Source organism: Kogia breviceps, chromosome 6, assembly GCF_026419965.1.
Source record: "Kogia breviceps isolate mKogBre1 chromosome 6, mKogBre1 haplotype 1, whole genome shotgun sequence".
Classification (NCBI taxonomy): Eukaryota; Metazoa; Chordata; class Mammalia; order Artiodactyla; family Physeteridae; genus Kogia; species Kogia breviceps.
Genome location: NC_081315.1, coordinates 133,145,658 through 133,165,600, shown reverse-complemented (window position 1 = coordinate 133,165,600; position 19,943 = coordinate 133,145,658). Strand labels below are relative to the sequence as shown.

Below are 19,943 nucleotides of genomic sequence, written 5' to 3'. Positions count from 1 at the left end.
ACCACAATGAGAAGCCCGCACACAACTAAGAGTAGCCCCCACTCGCCGCAACTAGAGAAACCCCATGCAGCAACAAAGACCTAACGCAGCCAAAAATTAATTAATTATTTTTTTTTTTAAAAGATAAGAGGCCATTTAGGGGGCTGTTTCCATAGTCCAAGCAAAGATGATAACTAAGGCAATTGTAGAGGAAATGGAAAGTAGGAAAAACATTTGAGAAATGCTTGAAAATCACCAGGACATTGAGACGGATTAGATGTGATAATGAGGGAGAGGAAAGAACTGGTGTTGACTAGATTTCTAGTTGGTGACTGTACTTTCATGCACATATAAGCACAGACTTATTTTATATAAATGGGCACGTAATTATCATACATGTCATTCTCCCTTCCTACCTTTCACTGACATGTTAAAAATCTGTGTTCTAAACAACAAGGTCCTACTGTATAGCACAGGGAACTACTGATATATTCAATATCCTGCAATAAAGCATAATGGAAAAGAATATGAAAAACAATATAGATATATATGTATAACTGAATCACTTTGCTGTATACCAAAAACAAACATCGTAAATCAACTATACTTCAATAAAAAAATTTTTTTAGTCTGTGTTCTTATAACCATAGAAAACATATATAGGGTTATTTGTTACTGTTTGTTTTGAAAAAGTGAGTGGAGTCTACACACACGTACACACACACACCCCTTTATCATTTATCACTAAACAAACAATTTAAAAACCTCTAATGGCTACATTGAGGGGTGTAGCACATTTGGTCACTCACCTACTGATAAGCTTTGTGTTCACTTTTTTTCTTTTTCTTTTTTTTTTTTTTTTTGCCCCTATGGACAACAATACAGTAACCATTCTTTTATGTAGGGGGATAGATAGATAGATAGATAGATAGGTGTCTTTACCCTAACACTATACCAATTCACATTTCCACCAGCAATGAATGAGATCCACTTTCTTAAGCTCTATATTTAAAAAAATATTTCACTTTAAGTAGAATAATTTTTTTTTTAAAGGGAGAAATTAAAAGAAGGGAGAAAAGAGACAGGAATAAAGACAAGGAAATGAACATAGGAAACTGAAAAAGAAGACAAAACATATAGTAAAAAGAAAATGACCTGAGAGGTCACAGACCTTGGTTCAAACACTGTTCTATTGAGATTTTCACTTTTCTAAGCTTTAGGTTTCCTTTTCCAGAAAACAGATTATAGCTACCTCACAGGGCCGTTATCAACAGCAAATAAAATAATGTGCCTGGCATGGTAAAGGCCAAATAAATGACAGTTCCTATCCTCTTGCACCACAGTCAGAACTGGAGAGGAACTTACACCTTTATTAGATATAGCTCCTGTACTTCTGCACTTTTCCAACCCCTAGCAATAAATGAAGATGCCTCCAATGATCTCTATTTACTAGATTCCAGGCTAAGTGCTGGTAACATATGAACCAAAACTAAATACTACCTTTAAGGCCACAGTTCAGGATTCCCAAAGGGTTCCTTATTCCTACTACAGGTGATTACTTCCTATTTAGAAAAACATCAAGAGCATAACTGATTAACGTATCAGAAAGTTTAACAGAGTTGGAAAGAATGTTCTCTCAAACTAGTTCTATTAGAATGGAGGGGGTGTATTAAAAACAACAATAAAACAAAACCGCCAACTTTTCATTGTAACTATTTATTAATAATGAAATTAATATAATATATAGACACTCTTCACTCCAGGAGATGGAGCTTAATCTTTCTTCCTCTTTAGCATAGACTGGACTCAGTGACGTGCTTTCAAAGAACAGAGTATGGAAAGTGAAAAACAGCGACTTCACAGTGAAGAAACCTGGCAGACATCACCTTAACCAAGTGATCAAGGTTATGAAAAACAAGGAAGGACTGAGAAGCTGCTGCAGACCAGAGGAGACTTAAGGAGATGTGATGACTAAATGCCATATGATACCCTGGATTGGATCTGGGAACAGAAAAAGGACATAAGTAGGGGAATGGTGAAATCTGAATAAAGTCTAGAGTTTAGTTAATAGTGCTATACTAATGTTAATTTCTTAGTTTTGAAAAATGTACCCTATTTGTGTAAAAGGTTAACATCAGAGAAAAACTGGGTGAAGAATTTGCCGGAATTCTCTGTACTATCTTTTCAACTTTTCTGTAAATCTAAATTTATTCCAAAATAAAATATTTTTTAAAGTTTTTTAAAAATTTATTTATTTATTTTTGGCTGCATTGGGTCTTCATTGCTTCTCGTGGGCTTTCTCTAGTTGCGGCGAGCAGGGGTTACTCTTCGCTGCAGTGCGCAGGCTTCTCCTTGTGGTGGCTTCTCCTGTTGCGGAGCGTGGGCTCTAGGCACGTGAGCTTCAGTAGTTATGGCATACGGGCTCAGTAGTTGTGGTGCACAGGCTTAGTTGCTCTGCCGCATGTGGGATCTTCCTGGACCAGGGCTCAAACCCTTGTCCCCTGCATTGGCAGGTGGATTCTTAACCACTGCACCACCAGGGAAGTCTAAAATATTTATTTTTAGAAAGGAATTAAATCTAGCAGTTTTAATTAAGATTTTTATAATACATGGGTTACATTAATCAATATTAATATAAATATTCTTTCATTTTTTTGAGAGTCTATGGTGCAAGATGCAAAGCTGTCATTGTGCAAATGTCTTTCAATGAGGTTTTTATTTTGTTCATTCTACTTTGCTCTAAACAGAAATAACTGTATATTTATAGTCTGCCTGCAAAGTTTCACAGCACTTTAATTGGTTTCAAGGCCCTAAATGATGCGGTAAATGTGAACAGAGTCCTTCTTACCAAAGAAAAACTCGCTGATTTGCAAATAAACAAGTTCAATTACATAAGCTCTAACAGTATATTAAAAAAAATGAACTTCAGATAATGCTTTTAAGTTTCTCAATTACTCAGGTGTTTCAAAATTCTATGTTGATACTAAATCTTTTTTTCTTCTTCTAAGTTATTGAATCTCTCAGGTCCTTAGTTGAGTTAATGTCAGCATTTTTCACCAAATGAAGTAGTATCACAATTTCCTTGGCCACCACAAGAAAAAACATTAACAAAATAGCCAGCCCTCATGGCACATTTCCTTAAGGAAAAGACTTTTGCTACTACTTCAAACCTGTTATAATACTTTTTTTTTCATTTTAGTGGGGAAAGCACAATGTGCTTTACCAAAGTGTCCAACACATGTAGTTACATAGTTATATAGTGCTAATAGGTACAGCAGGACAATCCTAGGTACAGAGACAAACCACACAAAATAAAAACACCATGACAAATTATCATGGATTCTATCTGGGGCTTGTTGAGTAAGTATGGGTCTGCCTAATGCTTTTCTGTGTTTTCATTTCTGTGTTCTGTCTACCAGCAATATCTAATTTTCACCACTGAAGTCTTTTGATTGTTTTCTAAAAGGAAACCATGATTTTAAGGGTTAAAATCTATGCTAGCTGTTAACAGCAGCTTGAGGAGGTGGGGAACCTGGTGGGAGCTGATGATGCTGCTTCTAGCCCAGCCAGTTACCACTGGAACAAATGTGGAGCATGTCAGAGAAGAAGGGATCAGCCAGTGAACTACTACCTGTGTAGTCGATGCATGAAATAAATTTTTACATCAGGAACACATCTCCACTACAACTATGCTAATAATGACCCCATTCCCTACCCCAGCCCTTCTGCTAAACAGGGCATGTCTACACATAACTAAGTTAAGGATACGATCTAACTCTGGTAGAACTGAAATCAAAGACCAGCAAATCATTTTTTGATAGGGCTTTATTGTGCTTTTAAAGATGTCAGGTGGACAGAGAGCTCATCACCTAGCTGAAATGCAAGTGACAAAAGTGAGGAATGAAAACTGCTATAAGAGAAAAACTGTTACTGGAGAAATTAAGTCTAAGAGGGATCAAATAAGGTCCTAGGAGAAGGTGGCACTTAAATGAAAACTTGAATGATTGTGACAAGCAGAGATAGGAAGAAAAGGTGTTTCAAACAGAGAACAAAGTATCAATACGTATAAGTGTAGGTATGAAAGAAAATGTTAGGAATGAGAATGGGTGAATATTTCAGTGTAGTAATATTATGAACTGAATGTTTATGTTCCCCCAGAATTTATATATTGAAACATTTCCATCCAGTGGGATGGTGTTAGGAGGTGGGCCTCTTGGGAAGTAATTAGAATTGGATGAGGTCATAAGGGTGCAGCCCTCACGAATGAGATTAGTGCCCTCATAAGAGACACAGGGAACTTGCTTCTCCTCTCTGCTATGTGAAAATACAATGAGAACTTGCAGCCTGCAACGTGGAAGAGGGCCCTTACCAGTACCTGACCATGCTGATATCCTGATCTTGGACTTCCAGCCTCCAGAACTGTGAGAAATACATTTCTATGGTTTATAAGCCACTCAGTCTAGGATTTTTTTTTTTTTTTTTTTTGGTCACACCACACGTCTCGTGGGATCTTAGTTCCCCAACCATGGATCAAACCCATGCCCCCTGCAGTGGAAGTGCAGAGTCCTAACCACTGGACAGCCAGGGAATTAATTCCCTTGGATGTTTTTTAAATAGAGGCCAGAGCTAAGACAAACAGGAATACAGGTGACTTAAAGGAAGATCATCAAAGATGAGATCAGATAGGGTAGGGACAGATCCAAAAGAGCTTTAAAAAGCATCCTAAGGAATCTGGAGTTTATTTGGGAGGCCATCAAGCTTTTGAGTAGAAAGATGATTTAAAAGACTTTTCTTTTTTAGAGCAGTTTCAGGTTCACAGCGAAACTGAGCAGAAGGTAGAGTGACTTCCCATATACTCCTGTCCCCCCACTTGCATGGCCTCCTCCATTATCAACATCCCTCACCAGAGTGGTACATTTATTACAATCGATCAACCTACATTGACACAACATAATCACCTCAAATCCACAACTTACATTACAGTTTACTCTCGTGGTGTACATCCCATTATAGTATAATTATAGTATCATACAGATATATACAGTATCTGTATAGTATTATACAGATACTATATGATATTATAGTATCATACAGTTCCACTGCCCTAAAACAATTGTCCTAATATTTTTAATTTTGAAATAAAAGTCAAAATAGATGAAGGCCCATCAAGTTTCTCAGTACCAGGAAGACAGTTTTCATGTTAAAGAAAAGCATGTCTTTTCTAGGTCATCTACACAAAGACTTCAGTTCCAAAGAGGTAGAAATGCTTACACTTTCAGCCTTTATTTTTCTCTTTAAGTACTTGCCCCTTAGTATAAAGGAGTCTTGAGACATCTTGTAAAACAGTAAGTTATAACCAAGAATTCTCCTAATTCTGAATCCCTCGAGACCAGAGAAAACTTGATGAAATGAAAATGTTAACACTTTCAGGTTGTCTGACTCCTCCTCTTAATCTAGTACTTATTACACTGTACCAGGATGCCTCTCATAATAATCTGTTGAAAAAATTATTCCAACACTGCAAACGTGCTATGAATACTAACAGAATTAGTCTCATTTTCAAAAGTCTCAGTTATTTCAGGCTACATTATAAAGACATTCCATTGTAATTGAAGTGGTTGAATTCTCTGAATAATACAGTCATCAGCAAACAAACCTGAAGTATTATTGTTAGTTTTTAAATCTCGGCCTTCTCCTCCTGATCACAGGGATGACCTGGTTAAGCACGTGGATATCTACTTCATTTTAGTTAGCTTCGCTGGTAATATTCATGCATGTGTTTAATTCTATTTTTGATCCAAACTGCTACATTATATCTTTTTGTAGTAGGTTCTCTAAGAGAAAAATGATTTTAGAAAACAAACTCTGGCAGCTGTATGGGAGAAAGACTGAAAACAGGAGAAATTAGAGGCACCCAGACCAGTTAGACAACTGGTAAATGAGAGACGCAAGCCCTTTAAGTAAGGCAATGCCTGTGAGAAGCAGGAGGAGGTGGTGGGGTGGATATCAGAAAAGCAAGTCAACAGGATTGAAGACTTACTAGATCTGAGGACCTGAGTAAGAAGAGAGTGAGGTCAGCAAATGAGATGGGCAACACTAGAGGAGAAACAAGGCAGACAATGAATTCTCTTCAAACATGCTGAGCTGGAAGCATACAGAGATGCTGGCAGAGAATTACCATGTCTCATCATAAACCCACTTACATACTATTTGACTTTTTAATCTATATAATTTGATAAAAGAAAAATTAAATTAAAAGGAAAAAGTCAAGGTTCAGAGCAGGAGAGAAAAAGGAAAATACTACACTAAATTGATATTAATATATTGCATCACAACTTTGAATGAAATATTTTTATTCTTTGAGTAGCACATTCCCAAGTTAAAACCCAAGAAAAAGACAAATTTTGATATATCCATGGAATCCAGTTCAGAAATAAAAAGGTAAGAACTACATCTAGGCAACAACATGAACGAGTCTCAAAAAAATTATGCTGAATAATCACAAAGAAAAAAAATAATTATGCTGAATCCTATTTAGAAATAAAAAGGAAACCCTATTCAGAAATAAATGGAAACCTATTCAGAAATAAATCCTATTCAGAAATTAAAAGGAACGAACAACATATAGGCAACAAAATGAATGGTCTCAAAATAATTATGCTGATTAAAAGAAGCCATACAAAAAAGGGAGTCCATACTACATAACTCCATTTTTATAAGACTCTAGAAAACACAAACTCAGCTATCAATACAGAAAGCAGATTAGCGGTTATAAAGAGTGAGGCAGGCATGAGTAGTATGAGGGAGGCACATGGGGAAACTTCTGGATGAGATGGATATGTTCATTATCTTGACAGATGTATACATGTCAAAACTTATCAAAACTTAACCGTATACTTCAAATATGTGCAGTTTATTGTATGTCATTATACTTCAGTAATGTTGTTAAAAAACCTCAGAAAAAAAAATTTAAAGGACATATTTTCCTTCTTCTCCAGTCAATCTTCTTGTCAGTGGAAGCTCCTTAGCATTTTATAGCTAAATTCTCTTTTTAAAGTATCCTTTTTTTCTCTCCATCAGTCAAGGCTTTAAAACTCACAACAATAAACAATTCACTTCAAAAAATCAAAACTCTAAGTCATAAAATGGATGACTTTGGCCAACATGAACCAATGTGGCTTCAATGAGTTGGGTAGTTGTAAACCAAAGAAAAGAAGGCATGGCATTATTGCAAGTAAATGTATAATTTCTGTTATTTCAACACTGAAACTAGTCGGGATTTCCCTAGTGGTGCCATGGATAAGACTCTGTGCTCCCAATGCAGGGGGCCCAGGTTCGATCCCTGGTCAAGGAACTAGATCCCTCATGCATGCCACAACAAGAGTTTGCACGCCACAACTAAAGAGCCCAAGCACCGCAACTAAGGAGCCCACCTGCCTCAACTAAGACCCGGTGCAACCAAATAAGTAAATAATTTTTTTTTTTAATACTGAAACTAGTCAACAGTTTCCTCAACCCAACCCACCCCCCAGTATTACTTCTGAAGCTTCCTCAGGAACTTGCCAATATGCCAGGTTAAGATGTACTGCATCTAAAAATTTCCTCTTATAAGTCTTAAACAAACCTATTAAAAGTACTATACCAGATGTACCCTAGACACATTTTATCTAAAAAATGATAAACTTATTAATTCTATATTGACTATTGCAGCTCAAACTGGTCTTCAGTTTCAAAGCATGCAAGAAACAATGATAATTTCCGGAAAGAATATGCAGAAATCAACTAGAACCCTGAAAGTTCAGGATACTTTATGTGAATCAATAAGTAGCATAAAAAAAAAAAAAAAGTAGCATAACTTCTTTAATAACCTCCACGTAGGCAATGAAAGACAATAGGCAATTCATATCTCTTAGCTTTGATGAGAAAGCTTAGGTTCGCATCCCTATGCCTTGAATCCACATGTTCCAGTATCCTGTCCATGCTGGGAAGCCCACCTTTTGCATTGGTGACGCTGCAGCTTAGGGAAGTAAATACCATTTAAAAAAAAACAGAACAGAAGCCTACCTGGTCAGTGTATATCAACTCTCATGTCCTAAACACCAAGAAGCGACAGCCATAAAATCTGAATCTTGGTAGGACTTGACATATAGACCAGCCAAACAGTTTACAATTGAGATTTCCTGTACTTTTATTATTAGGATAATAAAGACACTGGAATATGTGGAGTGATCAGTGAATGACTGATATAGAAAGTTTAATGCCTGTTTTTTAAAAAACTAAAATATTATATATGTGTGCATATATATATATATGCACACATGTATTCCAAATCACAAAATGCTTTGAAATAAGTTTTCTAACACGAGTTCTCAGCTTGCTTATTTCCTAGAAAAAAGGACTAGCTCATTTATTCACTCATCAAAATCAATGCACACCGTTTGAAATCAGGTCTCTTAAATTTCTCCATTGACAACATTCGGCTGTGTGACCATGGGAATATTATAGATTCTCTCTGGGTTAAAAATGTGTGATTCTAAGATTTAGAGAAAGCAAGAATTTGAATCTCACACTGTCTATGGCTCCCATAGTAAGACCAAATAAGGTTCCACATAATCCATACTTCCTTCCAGCAGCCTTGCTTGATTGCCATGAATTTTGTAATTATTTTTTAAACGACCACAGTAGAAGATTGTACAAAGTATTTGATCCTTAAATTTGTTCAAGTCTTCCAGAATATAATCTGTCCTCATTAAGCCTCTAGAATATAATTAAGCAGCCATTAGTGATGGTTTTCTCCCTTGTGCTTTTAAAGATAATGATAAAAATGTTTTACATACCTATGGGTGAAAATAATTGCCACGTAACTGATACTCCTAAATACACATTAAATACTTGTAACTGTTATTTCTAAATACACATAAAATGTCATCCTAAAAATGACTATATATGGCAGTCACTGAGCGATGTTTTGGCACCAAAATCTTTTCAATGCTAGTCATTTCAAGCTACCACTAATTACTTTGACTTTTCTAATCCATAGCAGTAAGGGATAAATTCCTTCAAAACTGAAGTAGCATTGGGTACTGTGAATAAAAATAACTTTTTCATTATTTTTAGGGATAAGAAAGTAGAAAATAACACTTAGATATTCTGTATTTAAAAATTACATTATAACATAAAATAGAAAACAAGAAAACCATGGGAATGTATAGGAAAATACAGCAGAAATACCCCCCAAAATGCTAAGTGAGGTTGTTCTCGATGGTGAGGCTAGGGTGGATTTTCTTTCTTTTATATATCTATTTATTTTTATAACCAGAAAAATCTACATAATTTAAATAGTTGACATAAAACGTTGAGGGTGTCACTTCACTCCAAACACTAGTGAGGTTAAAGTCACCAAGATCATGACACCAAAGCAAGAAGACACTGCGACAGAACAGAATTTTATGAACACTCTAACAGATAGATACACTCTCATATATTACAGAAACCACCACAAAGAAGAGAACCTCCTCCTCTGAAAATCACAAAAACCTAAAGTAACAAAGAATGGCACAGTCATTTCGGCTCACATTATCACACAATTGAAACGTGGTGCAAATAAACCCCACTTATTATAGAGCCTCAAACACTCAGTCTCTACCACGCCAACACTCTCGAATTCCCCCCAGCCCACGTGTACACTCTCCAGGCAGAAGGAATGGATTTAATTGTCCCTCTTCGAGAACCTTACTCATAATCGGTACTTGTAGAGGAGTATGAACCCGAGTCGCTGACAGGATCTTCAGGATCACAATCCTCATCTTCTTCTTGTGAGGAAGGGTCTCCAGGGAGTCCCTCTGGGCTCTGACGTGAACCGCACAACGCCGGAGACGCCATCAGCAGGGACGCAGCAGCTACAAGTAGGGTAATTCAAATCTCGCAGCTACGGCTTGACGGAGCCACCATGTTGCCTCCGCTCGGGGAGGGGTAGGGGACACGTGACCACCAATCCTCAGCTTCAATTGGTGGCAGCTCAGGTTGCCAGGGAGACAAGGAAGCTTCCTTGAGAGAACCGAGACGACTGAAAGGAGCCAATGAACTTGAACTTCCAGGAGGGTATCCGGGAGGAATGGAAGAAGCTGAAACTTGACCACTTCCGCTCTCCTAAACACACTCCTTTGGAGCAGCGAAACTTATTAAAACTGGCGGAGACCCACTGTTTTGTTTCCTTGCGGTTTGCACTTTGTTTCTACGCTGAACAGCTCTCCAAAACCTTAGAGGCGCTCCGCCTGAGTTTCCCTTGAGGTAAAGAAAGCTACCCTTTACCTCTCCATACGCGCAAGGAATGGACGCCTTAAAGCAATGCCTTCTAGGTGTTGATGTAAATACGCGCCATTGTTTCTTTGGTTTTCTTATTGTTTCGCAGTGGCAAACATTTTAACAGTTCTCCCAAGCAGATGTTGTAGAGGTGCTTCAAATTGGTGCCCATATTGTGAAATCTACTGCGTGTTCATTTTCTAACTGAAAATTTTGTAATTTGATGAAGTGTTCCCATCACTGAAGTTGGAAGTGTAAACAGGTAAAATTTACCTGTCATTTGCGAATACCTACATCAAATATTTTTTGTAAGTACAAAATAATAGCTAGCATTTATTGAGATTCAGCCATTGTTCTAATTACTTGTTCTATTCATATGTATATAAATATATATGAACTAAATATCCCTATACTAAAATAAGGAAACTGAAAGAGAGTTTATTCATCTTGTTAATGGTCACATGGCTAGCAGGCATCAAAGCCAACGGAGAACTGAACTTAAGTCATTAACCACTAGATTATATTTACTCCTCAGGACCCAGTAATTCAACTATTAGAGATCTATTCTAAGAAAATAAGGGATATAAATAAAATTTATAAAATTTGTAAAAGTGAAAAGCTGAAAGCAATCTAAATATTCAACAATAGGGGAAAAGTTAAATACACCTTTAAAGTATGATGAATAGTATGAGGTGAATAGAAATGTTTTCAAAGAGTAATGCATGGGGAAATGGTCCTATTGTAGCAGGTAAGAGAAGGATATAATGTTATTTTATGATCTCAATGGATGGGTGCTGGGGATTCAACTTAAACTACATGGGTAGATGGTAGAGACTGAAAGGTGAATGGGCAGTTTATAACATATAGTGTCCTATGATAAATACAGAGTTCTACTGGAATACCCAAAGGGAAACAAACTAGGGCATGTGGGGCCACAGCAGATTTCTTAGAGGAAGGCTTAATTTATCTTGTTAAGAGTAGTGAAATGAGGAAGATGAGTCACCCCATGGCCCAGAGAGATATATGCATGAAGAACTTAAAAGAACCTGGGCAATAGCCATCAAATACGTAAACTTTCAAGTTGCAATTTAGTTTCATTTCTCTTATTAAACTATGTATATTTGAATATCCTACATTTTACGGTTTTATTTGTATTAATTTCTAAATTTGCTTTTTTATAACTGTAAACTAGCTATTGAATTTTATTTTGTAGTTTATTTATATTAATTTATAAAATTGTTTTTATCTTATATAAGAGCTATAAAGCACAGAGCTTATGCCTGTTTATTTAAAGTTTGTCATCCCTGGAAATCTGCAAGAGTCTTTCCTGAAAAGAGAGGTCCATAGGGCTTCCCTGGTGGCGCTGTGGTTGAGAATCCGCCTGCCGATGCAGGGGACACGGGTTCGTGCCCCGGTCCGGGAAGATCCCACATGCCGCGGAGCGGCTGGGCCCGTGAGCCATGGCCACTGAGCCTGTGCGTCCGGAGCCTGTGCTCCGCAACAGGAGAGACCACAACAGTGAGAGGACCGCGTACCACAAAAAAAAAAAAAAAAAAAAGGTCCATATACCACTCAAATTAGAGAACAGGGGACTAGTTCATAAATGGTAAAGGAGATTCTTGAGGTGGCAGGAGGATATGGCACCCTAGGAACAGATGGAGGGCTATGACCTTGCTTAACACCTCTTCCCTGAAGCTGGTACCCAAAGGAGGGTGCAGGTATGGATGCTGACTTGCCAGTTTCACTCAGGAAGCTGAGGCAGTCTCCATGTGATGGTGTTTATTTTCTCTGGTAAGTAGAAGGCAACCTTGCCAGCTAAAAGTGATGGAGAAAGTAATGGGGTCAGAAGCCTGAAGACAGTGGAACCAGGAAGGAAGAGAAACAAATATTTCCATCAGTATTGAGGTCCAAAAAAAAAGATGTATTACTTTTAAAATCAGAGATACTATTATTTTAAAAGGTGGAATCACTAATAGTTATGTCACGTTAAAACATACATACTTATTCTCACCACAATCCCTAAGATTCCATTCTAAAATTAAAATGCTTTAGGCACCTCTTTAATACTTAGCCTTTCATCATTTTAAAAGCAACTTATTGGAAGTAAAAAAAGAAAAAAGACATTTTAAATTTTAACAAAACTCCACATTTTCTTACTATAAATAACACTTCATTTTTTTCTGTAAGTATCTAATAATTTCATACCCTGCTCATAAGTCTCAATTCCACCCCATTAAACAGAGAATGAAATCCAAACTGTAGTCTCTTAAAAAAACTTTCCAATTCTACAAATCATTGAGCACCAACTAGAAATCAGAGGCCTTATTTCCTGCTGTGCATTAATTAAGTTAATCAAGTGTGTCCAACTTGCTAATCAAAATATCTTACCTGAGGTGCTTGTTAAACATACAGACTTTAGGGTCCTGCCCCACTTCAACAGGATCAGAACCTCCAGGGGAGGGGCCTGGAAATCTCTATTTTAAAAAGTAACCCCAGTGACCCTCAAAGGCAAACTTGGGAAACACTGCCCTTAGCCTTACCTCAGTTCTATGCTTCATACCTATAAGTCCCACTGATGATTTCGCAAACAGGATGGAACCCACTCTCACCTCCTGGTTTTAAGCCTGGCAGGCAGACCTCTCCCTGCCTCAGCACCCATCTCCACAAGCTTCCCTTTTCCTACCTGCGACTTAGGATATTGGTACCTCTTTCACGGGACTGTTTGGAATCCAGTGAGTTAATGCACGTAAAATACCTAGCACACAAAGTGTCAAAAAACATTAGCTATTCTGTGGATCATTTACTCACAGAGTTCCCTGTCTGTGGAGCGCTGCTTATCCGAAACACTACATTTTCCTTCAAGTCCCAATTTACCTTTTCCAAGAAGTCTTCCCAGATTCTTTTCCTACCTTATAGTAAGAATTCCTCTTTCCATCGTCCCCTCATAACATATCCCATAAAGTTCTGGTATAATTAACTGCCAGTCTGCCTAGTATCTAAACTATTTAGGAATGTGTCTACCTTTGCTACCAAATGACAACTCCTAGAAGACATGACTGTTGTTGTTGTTTTTTTTTTCAGTCTTTGATCTTACACAAAGTTGAACCAGAGCAAGAAGTGCCACATAAAAGTATAATTTTTAAGAAATGTCCTTGGGACTTCCCTGGTGGTCCAGGGGTTAAGAATCTGCCCTTCTACTGCAGGGGGCTCCAGTTTGATCCCTGGTCAGGGAACTAGGATCCCACATGCCGCGCAGTGAGGCCAAAAAAAGAAAAATGTCCTTTCACACCAGATAAATCTCTGAGTTATGTCGACTTTATTTCCGTATGTTTAATGAACAAAATTCCTCCCCTGCCCCTAGAAAAAGTTACACCTTTGCTTGATCTTTCACAAAAGAAGAAATAATAGCAATCATTTTAAATTCTTAATTAAATTTTCAGAGTATGGTAATCTGATTTCCAGATTTCTAACTTTATATATCATATTTATACTAATTAAATTAATATTTGATACCCTTAGATATACTGGAGAGGATGAAGAAAGGAAAAGAATAAAATGCCATTTTCAGGGGCGACTTTGTCTGTATCATAATTATCAATTGTAGGAAGACTTAAAAGATTTAGACCAGGGTATATTCTTTTTTTTTTTTTTTTTTTCTTGGCTGCACCGCGCGGCTTGTAGGATCTCAGTTCCCCTACCAGGGATTGAACTCTGGGCCACAGCAGTGAAAGCCCAGAATCCTAACCATTAGGCCACCAGGGAACTTCCAGGCCAGGGTATATTCTTATTTTCTATTTTCCACTACACAAATGGCCAGCCGTCTTCTGAGGCCCAGATATGTTTAGTTTAATATATATGAGACACAAGGTCCTTATTTCCATTGATTACCATCTCAATTAGGCAAACAATACAATTCTGACATTAAATACACCAGATAAGAACATAATTAAATATTTAGTATCTTTAGCAGGTTCAAGAGCTCTTTCCTAAATAGTAATATAAGCTAGCAATGAGAACTAAATGAAAACAGGGCCACAGGAGGTCATGTCCATTAAAAAAAATTTAATTGCAAGGTAAGAAATTCATGTAACAGAGTTTTGTTAGGAACTAATTCATATCGCCTTAATTGTGCACATGGAAATAATAATTCATGAACTATGTAGTACTACTGACAACTGCAGTCATTTTAAAATCATGAATAATTAACTTGGTAGACTCAGCAAAATAGCATTTTAAAAACAGACTTCATAATGTGGAATTTTTCAAATTTGGGATAGAGTCATATAAGAATAACATTTCGGCAATCTTATGTTTATAGAATTGCGTTATGATTGAAAATTCTCATTTTCCTATATAAAAATTGAATTACCCGTAAAAATGTATGGAACTTGTTCTAAGATCATGCATGCTGCATTTGAACAATAACGGAATATAGGTAAGAATCCAGAAGCAAACATAAATGTAACTAAAGTAGATGGCACAAAGTTTAAGCCCCAAACCCAATTCATTTACTCTTACTTATCCTCATTTTATATTTTCATTTACAAGTTCTAACAAATTTGGTAAATTCTACTGCCATAGATCAGTAGCTGCCAACCAAAAGGAAGGAAGGCCTCCTTAAAACAGAAATACAAAGCAGCAAAAATTGTTGATGCCTGACAGTCTGCTGATGAAGAAAAAAGTAGGACACACATGAGATTTACAAAAACCATAGTTTATAACTGAGTGTCAAGTGCCCTCAGAAGCACCTAAAAAAACCCCACTATGTTTGTCAAACTCTGCAGTAATTTGATAACCACTATGAAGATGCTTGATAATCCATAAGTGCCAGGCGTTCCCCAGTCAGCGGAGCCAGGATCTCATCCTGATTCCGTCACTAATAAGCAAGTGACCGGGAACAAGATCAGTTTCTTCATCTGAAGACAGCAATAATAGTCCCTGCCTACTATACAGGCTTGCTAAGAACCAACTGAGATAACCTTTGAAATCTAATGTCTTACACGTTAGGAAACAAAGCAGTGTGTGTGATATATACCATATTTTCAAAGAGCTTTGATTTTATTATTTATTTTAGATCTTACTTTTTGAGTTTAAAAGGATATTTTATTCATCAGGAATTTTATCTAATGGGGCACACCTTTACCCCTGAGAGTTTTGGATATTTGAGGTATTTAAAATATGCTTATTTTGCTATTGCCAAAAGCATGAAATTTAGGTCATCAAACATTTTCAGAGACTCGCCTTTAGCTCACTTTCTCCGCTGGCTTAGGCGTCAAAATGTTGGCACTCCAGCCTGGACCAGAACCATACATTAGCCTTTAGGCTCTGGGTAAAAGTCACTTAGCTGAATCTTCTCAGAGCCTTTAGGAATAGCTGTCTTTTGGGGTTTTGTTTTAATTTTTTTAGGACAGTTGTAAATATAATCCCTTCTGTTTCATAGAACTTTACTTTTATAGAGCACTTAAATATCACCTGAAGTTCACACCGCCATCCTGTGAGGTGGGTATTATCCCTTTATATTATAGAATGAACAGGAAAATACAGACAAATTGTCTTGCCAAATCCCACAACTATGCAGTATGCAACAGAATAGGACTCCAAGGGGATGATTAAATTGCCGTAACCTAGTGCATAAATTTTTGAAAAATCTTTTCAAAATTCTAATGAGTGCTAATATGATTGAGTACTTCCTATAATCAAGAGTGACACAAATATTTGTTGATTTACTTAAGTAAAAATAACTGAGAAATGCAATACTGAAGTTTTCCCTGACTCAGACAACCTATATGTAACTTTTTAATCAAGAAGTAGGATAGCTGAATATTTTTAGCTGAGCTATTGTTATTTTAATGTTGACATATTTTGAAGCTAACACCTCATGCAGAGAAACATTTGCAACTTTGTTTCAGTTTTAGTGTGGCGGAAGTATCTTTTTCAAGAGCACAGCAATTTAATGCTTTATATTTTGAAAACCATATTTACAATGGAAAATATACAAGTAATTAAAAAATAAACACTCATAAGGGTTATCCTTTAAAGTAAGATGTAAAAATAGAATAGTCTGCTATTCTTTCTTGTCTATAAATGTTCTGTGGCTCAAGGCTACCGCTCTCTTTAATGTAATTGCTAAAATTTTGTAGATACCTTACAAGGGATGTTTTAAAGGAAAAACATGAAAATGTTGTAAAACTGGCATAAAAAAAAAATAGTCCATGCACTGGTCTAGAGCCTGAGAACTATGATGAGTAGGTGAGTGTAGTTTAAAGGTTGTTTTCTCTAATTTCTATTACATTTTGTCTGAACAAATCTTTACATATATGAGCAAAAGGCATTTGATTAAATACGAACTTGTGTGAAAATCTATCTTAATGAAATGAAACACAAACCTCTATAGATGTTTCCAATTTTTTAGTAAGTGTGTTTGAAAACATTAAACAGTAAATAACCACTGATAAAAATAATGCACTGCAAAAGCAGAAAGATTTTCACATATTGTTAAAAATAGAGAATTGTAGCCATCTACTGACAAAGACACTTAAGTTTCAGATTCCACTGGTTCCCATAGCATGTGGGTGCAGTTATTTGTAATTCAGATAAAGTAGCTTTTCATATACTGAGCAGGTTTATTCCAGAAACACTCCACTACTTACTTCTGAAATAATCATCTCAGTTTAGATGGCTGTAGTTTAAAGGTATTCTTTTATCCTGGTTCATTCAGACAGGTTTGTGCTTTGGATGTGAAACCCTGCAGGGTTAATCAGTTTGGAATTTTTTGGCACCTGACATTTAAAACATGAAGTAATTCTGTTGCATCAGGGTTTTAAGCATTTAAAACAAACACCCCTCCCAGCTTTAGCAAAGTCATGCTGTGAATGAGTTTCTAGTTAATAAACTGGGGGATTATTCATGGACTGTAATTTTTTTCAAATGCAGGGAGAACTGTCTTTGGGAATTTAGCAGAATCTCCTTTTAGCTGCTCATTTGATAATATTTTATTGTATACGGCAGGGGCTCTCTCGGGGAGAGAGGGGAAGGAAACCAACTGTGGAAAATTGCAAGTTTCAGAAGACAGTTTTTAAATTGAAGAGACCGGATTTCTTCCTTGCACACTTCCAACAGAACAGGATTGTATAAACCTTTAAATGCCATTCTTTACTAAGTTCATTTTTTTCTATTTACGTACTAAGCCATTTTTTCCATTTATGCCTTTATTTCCTCAGAATCGAATACCATGTCTGCTACCTTTAAATCCATAAGCATTATCCAATTTTCTCATTTCCAACCTTATCTTTGGCTAACAGAATAAAACAGGATATGATTTATTTATAGGCTAAAAATGTTGAATATTGTTTTTTTCCTTCAAAAGATTGCTTTTTCTTCAAATATTTAAATGTCTTTCTTCTCTATTCACACTTCCAACAGAACAGGATTTCTACAGCTCATATGGTTTTGTAGAAAGACTTAAAAGAGTCACTTGAAACGTTTACAGATGAGAGAACTCACATAAGCCTCCCCCGACAGATATTCACGAAGAGCCACTTATTCTTTCTCACTACAAATGTATTCAAGAGATGCTTTTGACATATTTCTAAGCGAGTTTTTCCCAGATCACGTGTTATGAAGGCCAGCCAGGCTCTGTTAAGAGTCAAAGCAGAATTAAGCTGACTGGCGTTTCAACCATCCTCTCTTAATCTTAAAATGGAAATAGAATTTGCTCTCTATGTGGATTCTTGGTTCTTTTCCTTCCATAAACCTCTAATCGTTACCATGGGGTTTAATATTTGTTAGTCTATCTTCCATAAAGTATAAGGTTCGACAGAGTAAATTAATACAGTAGCAGTTTACGACAAGTTGGGATTCTCATCCTTCTGAGAGGCACCCCTAAATCTCTTTTGTGTAGTTACGTGTGTGGATGCGCACGCGTGACTGTACGTGAGTGTGTGCTTTGGGGGGGGGGGTAGAATTTAGATTTGTTAAAAAGTGCCTCCTTCTAATTCCAATCACAGCCCAAATCCAAACAAACCTCTCAGCTCGTTTTCCTGGAGAAAGTCTAGAGGTGTTTAAAAAACAGCTTTGCTTAATTGTATCTCCTTCTAGAGAAGGTGGTGTTCTCTGCAGTGGGGTGGGTAACCCCGTCCCGCGCGGGGCCAGCCTCGGAGCGACCAGAGCGAGTGAATTCCGAGCGTCCGATTCTGGAAAGGGCGGAGGGCAGGTCCCGACTCCCCTCCCGCGGCGAGCACCGCCCCAGGGAAAATCCCAAACGAGACTTTCGCCGCAAGATGCCCGAAAGAAAGGTCGCCCCTCCCCTCGCCCTCATCCCCGGGAACGGAGGGCTGTCTTTTCCCGGATCCCCCGGCCCAGCACTGACCTGTGGAAGAGGACGCGCTGCACAGAGTCCAAGTCCTCCAAGTTCCGGGCGTCAGGTTTGGGGATGCTAGACCTGCCCACCTGAAACATGCCCACTTGAGACTCTGCGGCGAGGGCGCGCAACAGGTAACAGGCGCAGAGGACTGCGAGGTCTCACCCCCGGCTCCCGTGGCGCCGCCTGCTTCCGGCACGGCTCCAGCCGCCGCCGGGAAACCGAGAGCTGAAGGAAAAGGCTGCCAGCTTCGGTCGCGCAGAGACCTGGGACTGAAGGGCGGCGGTGTCAGCGACCGCCCTCCCTCTCCTTCGCCCTCGGGCCGAGCCGCGCGGATCTCGGAAACCCCGCGGCCGGCGGCCCGGCTACCTTGGCGCCGCAGGACCGGGGCAGGTGGGCGCTCTGTTGGCCGCCACCCCGCCGGGGCTGGCCCAGTCCAGAGTGCCCCTCTTCCACGGCTGGGCGCCCGCCCCCCCGCCTCTCCAACTTGGTCGAGCGCTTAGCAGGGTCCCGGGGGCCCGCGGCGAGCCGTCGAGCGCCTCCAGCCCGGCCGCCCGAAGCCGCGCTCTTTCGCCGCCTAGTGCTCTTCACTCTTCCTGCTGGGCTGCAAGGCTGTTCCAGGCGACGGACACCGGTGTCCAGGCACCGCCCCCCAGCAAAGGAAGCTACCACCTGCGGCCTGGAAGGCCACGAACAAGAGTGGAGGGGGCACCGAGGGGCTCCGAGGCCCCGCCGCTGCGCGGAAGGCCAGGAAAGGAGCAAGAGAGGCGAGCTGGGCGTCCGTTATTGGTGGGAATTTAAATGCCGACCAAAAAGGCCTTTTACATTCATTCATCCAAGTCAACATACACGTATTGATTACTTGCTATGTGCCAAGCTGAGTTTTAGTGTTTGGAGATAACAACGATAAATACGAAGTGGTGGCTGACCTGCCTAGTGTGGACCCTTTATTCTCGTTTGGGGCTTTATTCGCTTTAAAAACATACTTGACGCTAGAATATAACACAGGAGAAAATCTAGATGACCTTGGGTATGGTGATGACTTTTAAAATATGACACCAAAAAGCTCAGTCTACGAGAGAAATAATTGATAAACTGGATTTCATTAAAATTAAAAACTCCTCTGCGAAGATGCTTGATTATCTTGATGATAATGAGGAAACAAGCCACAGGCTGGGAGAAAATATATGCCAAAGACATTTGTAAAAAGACTGTTATCCAAAGTATACACAAAACTCTTAAAACTCAGTAAGAAAAGCAACAACCTGATTTTTTTAAATGGGCAAAAGACCTGAACAGACAC

General features: G+C 38.4%; 1 protein-coding gene across 3 annotated transcripts in view; it reads right to left on the bottom strand.

Annotated features, from left to right (window-relative positions):
* The window catches only part of INTU (inturned planar cell polarity protein), an 83,410-nt gene extending 64,181 nt beyond the window's left edge, over positions 1 to 19,229 (bottom strand). The window contains exon 1 of one of the 3 annotated variants that reach the window (XM_067036638.1): positions 18,650 to 19,229. In XM_067036638.1, the coding sequence (XP_066892739.1) occupies positions 18,650 to 18,738 (89 nt within the window). In that variant the 5' untranslated portion in view covers positions 18,739 to 19,229. Of the gene's footprint in view, positions 1 to 9,715; positions 9,954 to 18,649 lie in introns of those variants that run through there. The other 2 variants (XM_059066344.2, XM_067036639.1) reach the window with 2 other exon arrangements.
* Between the last annotated feature and the right edge of the window lie 714 nt (positions 19,230 to 19,943).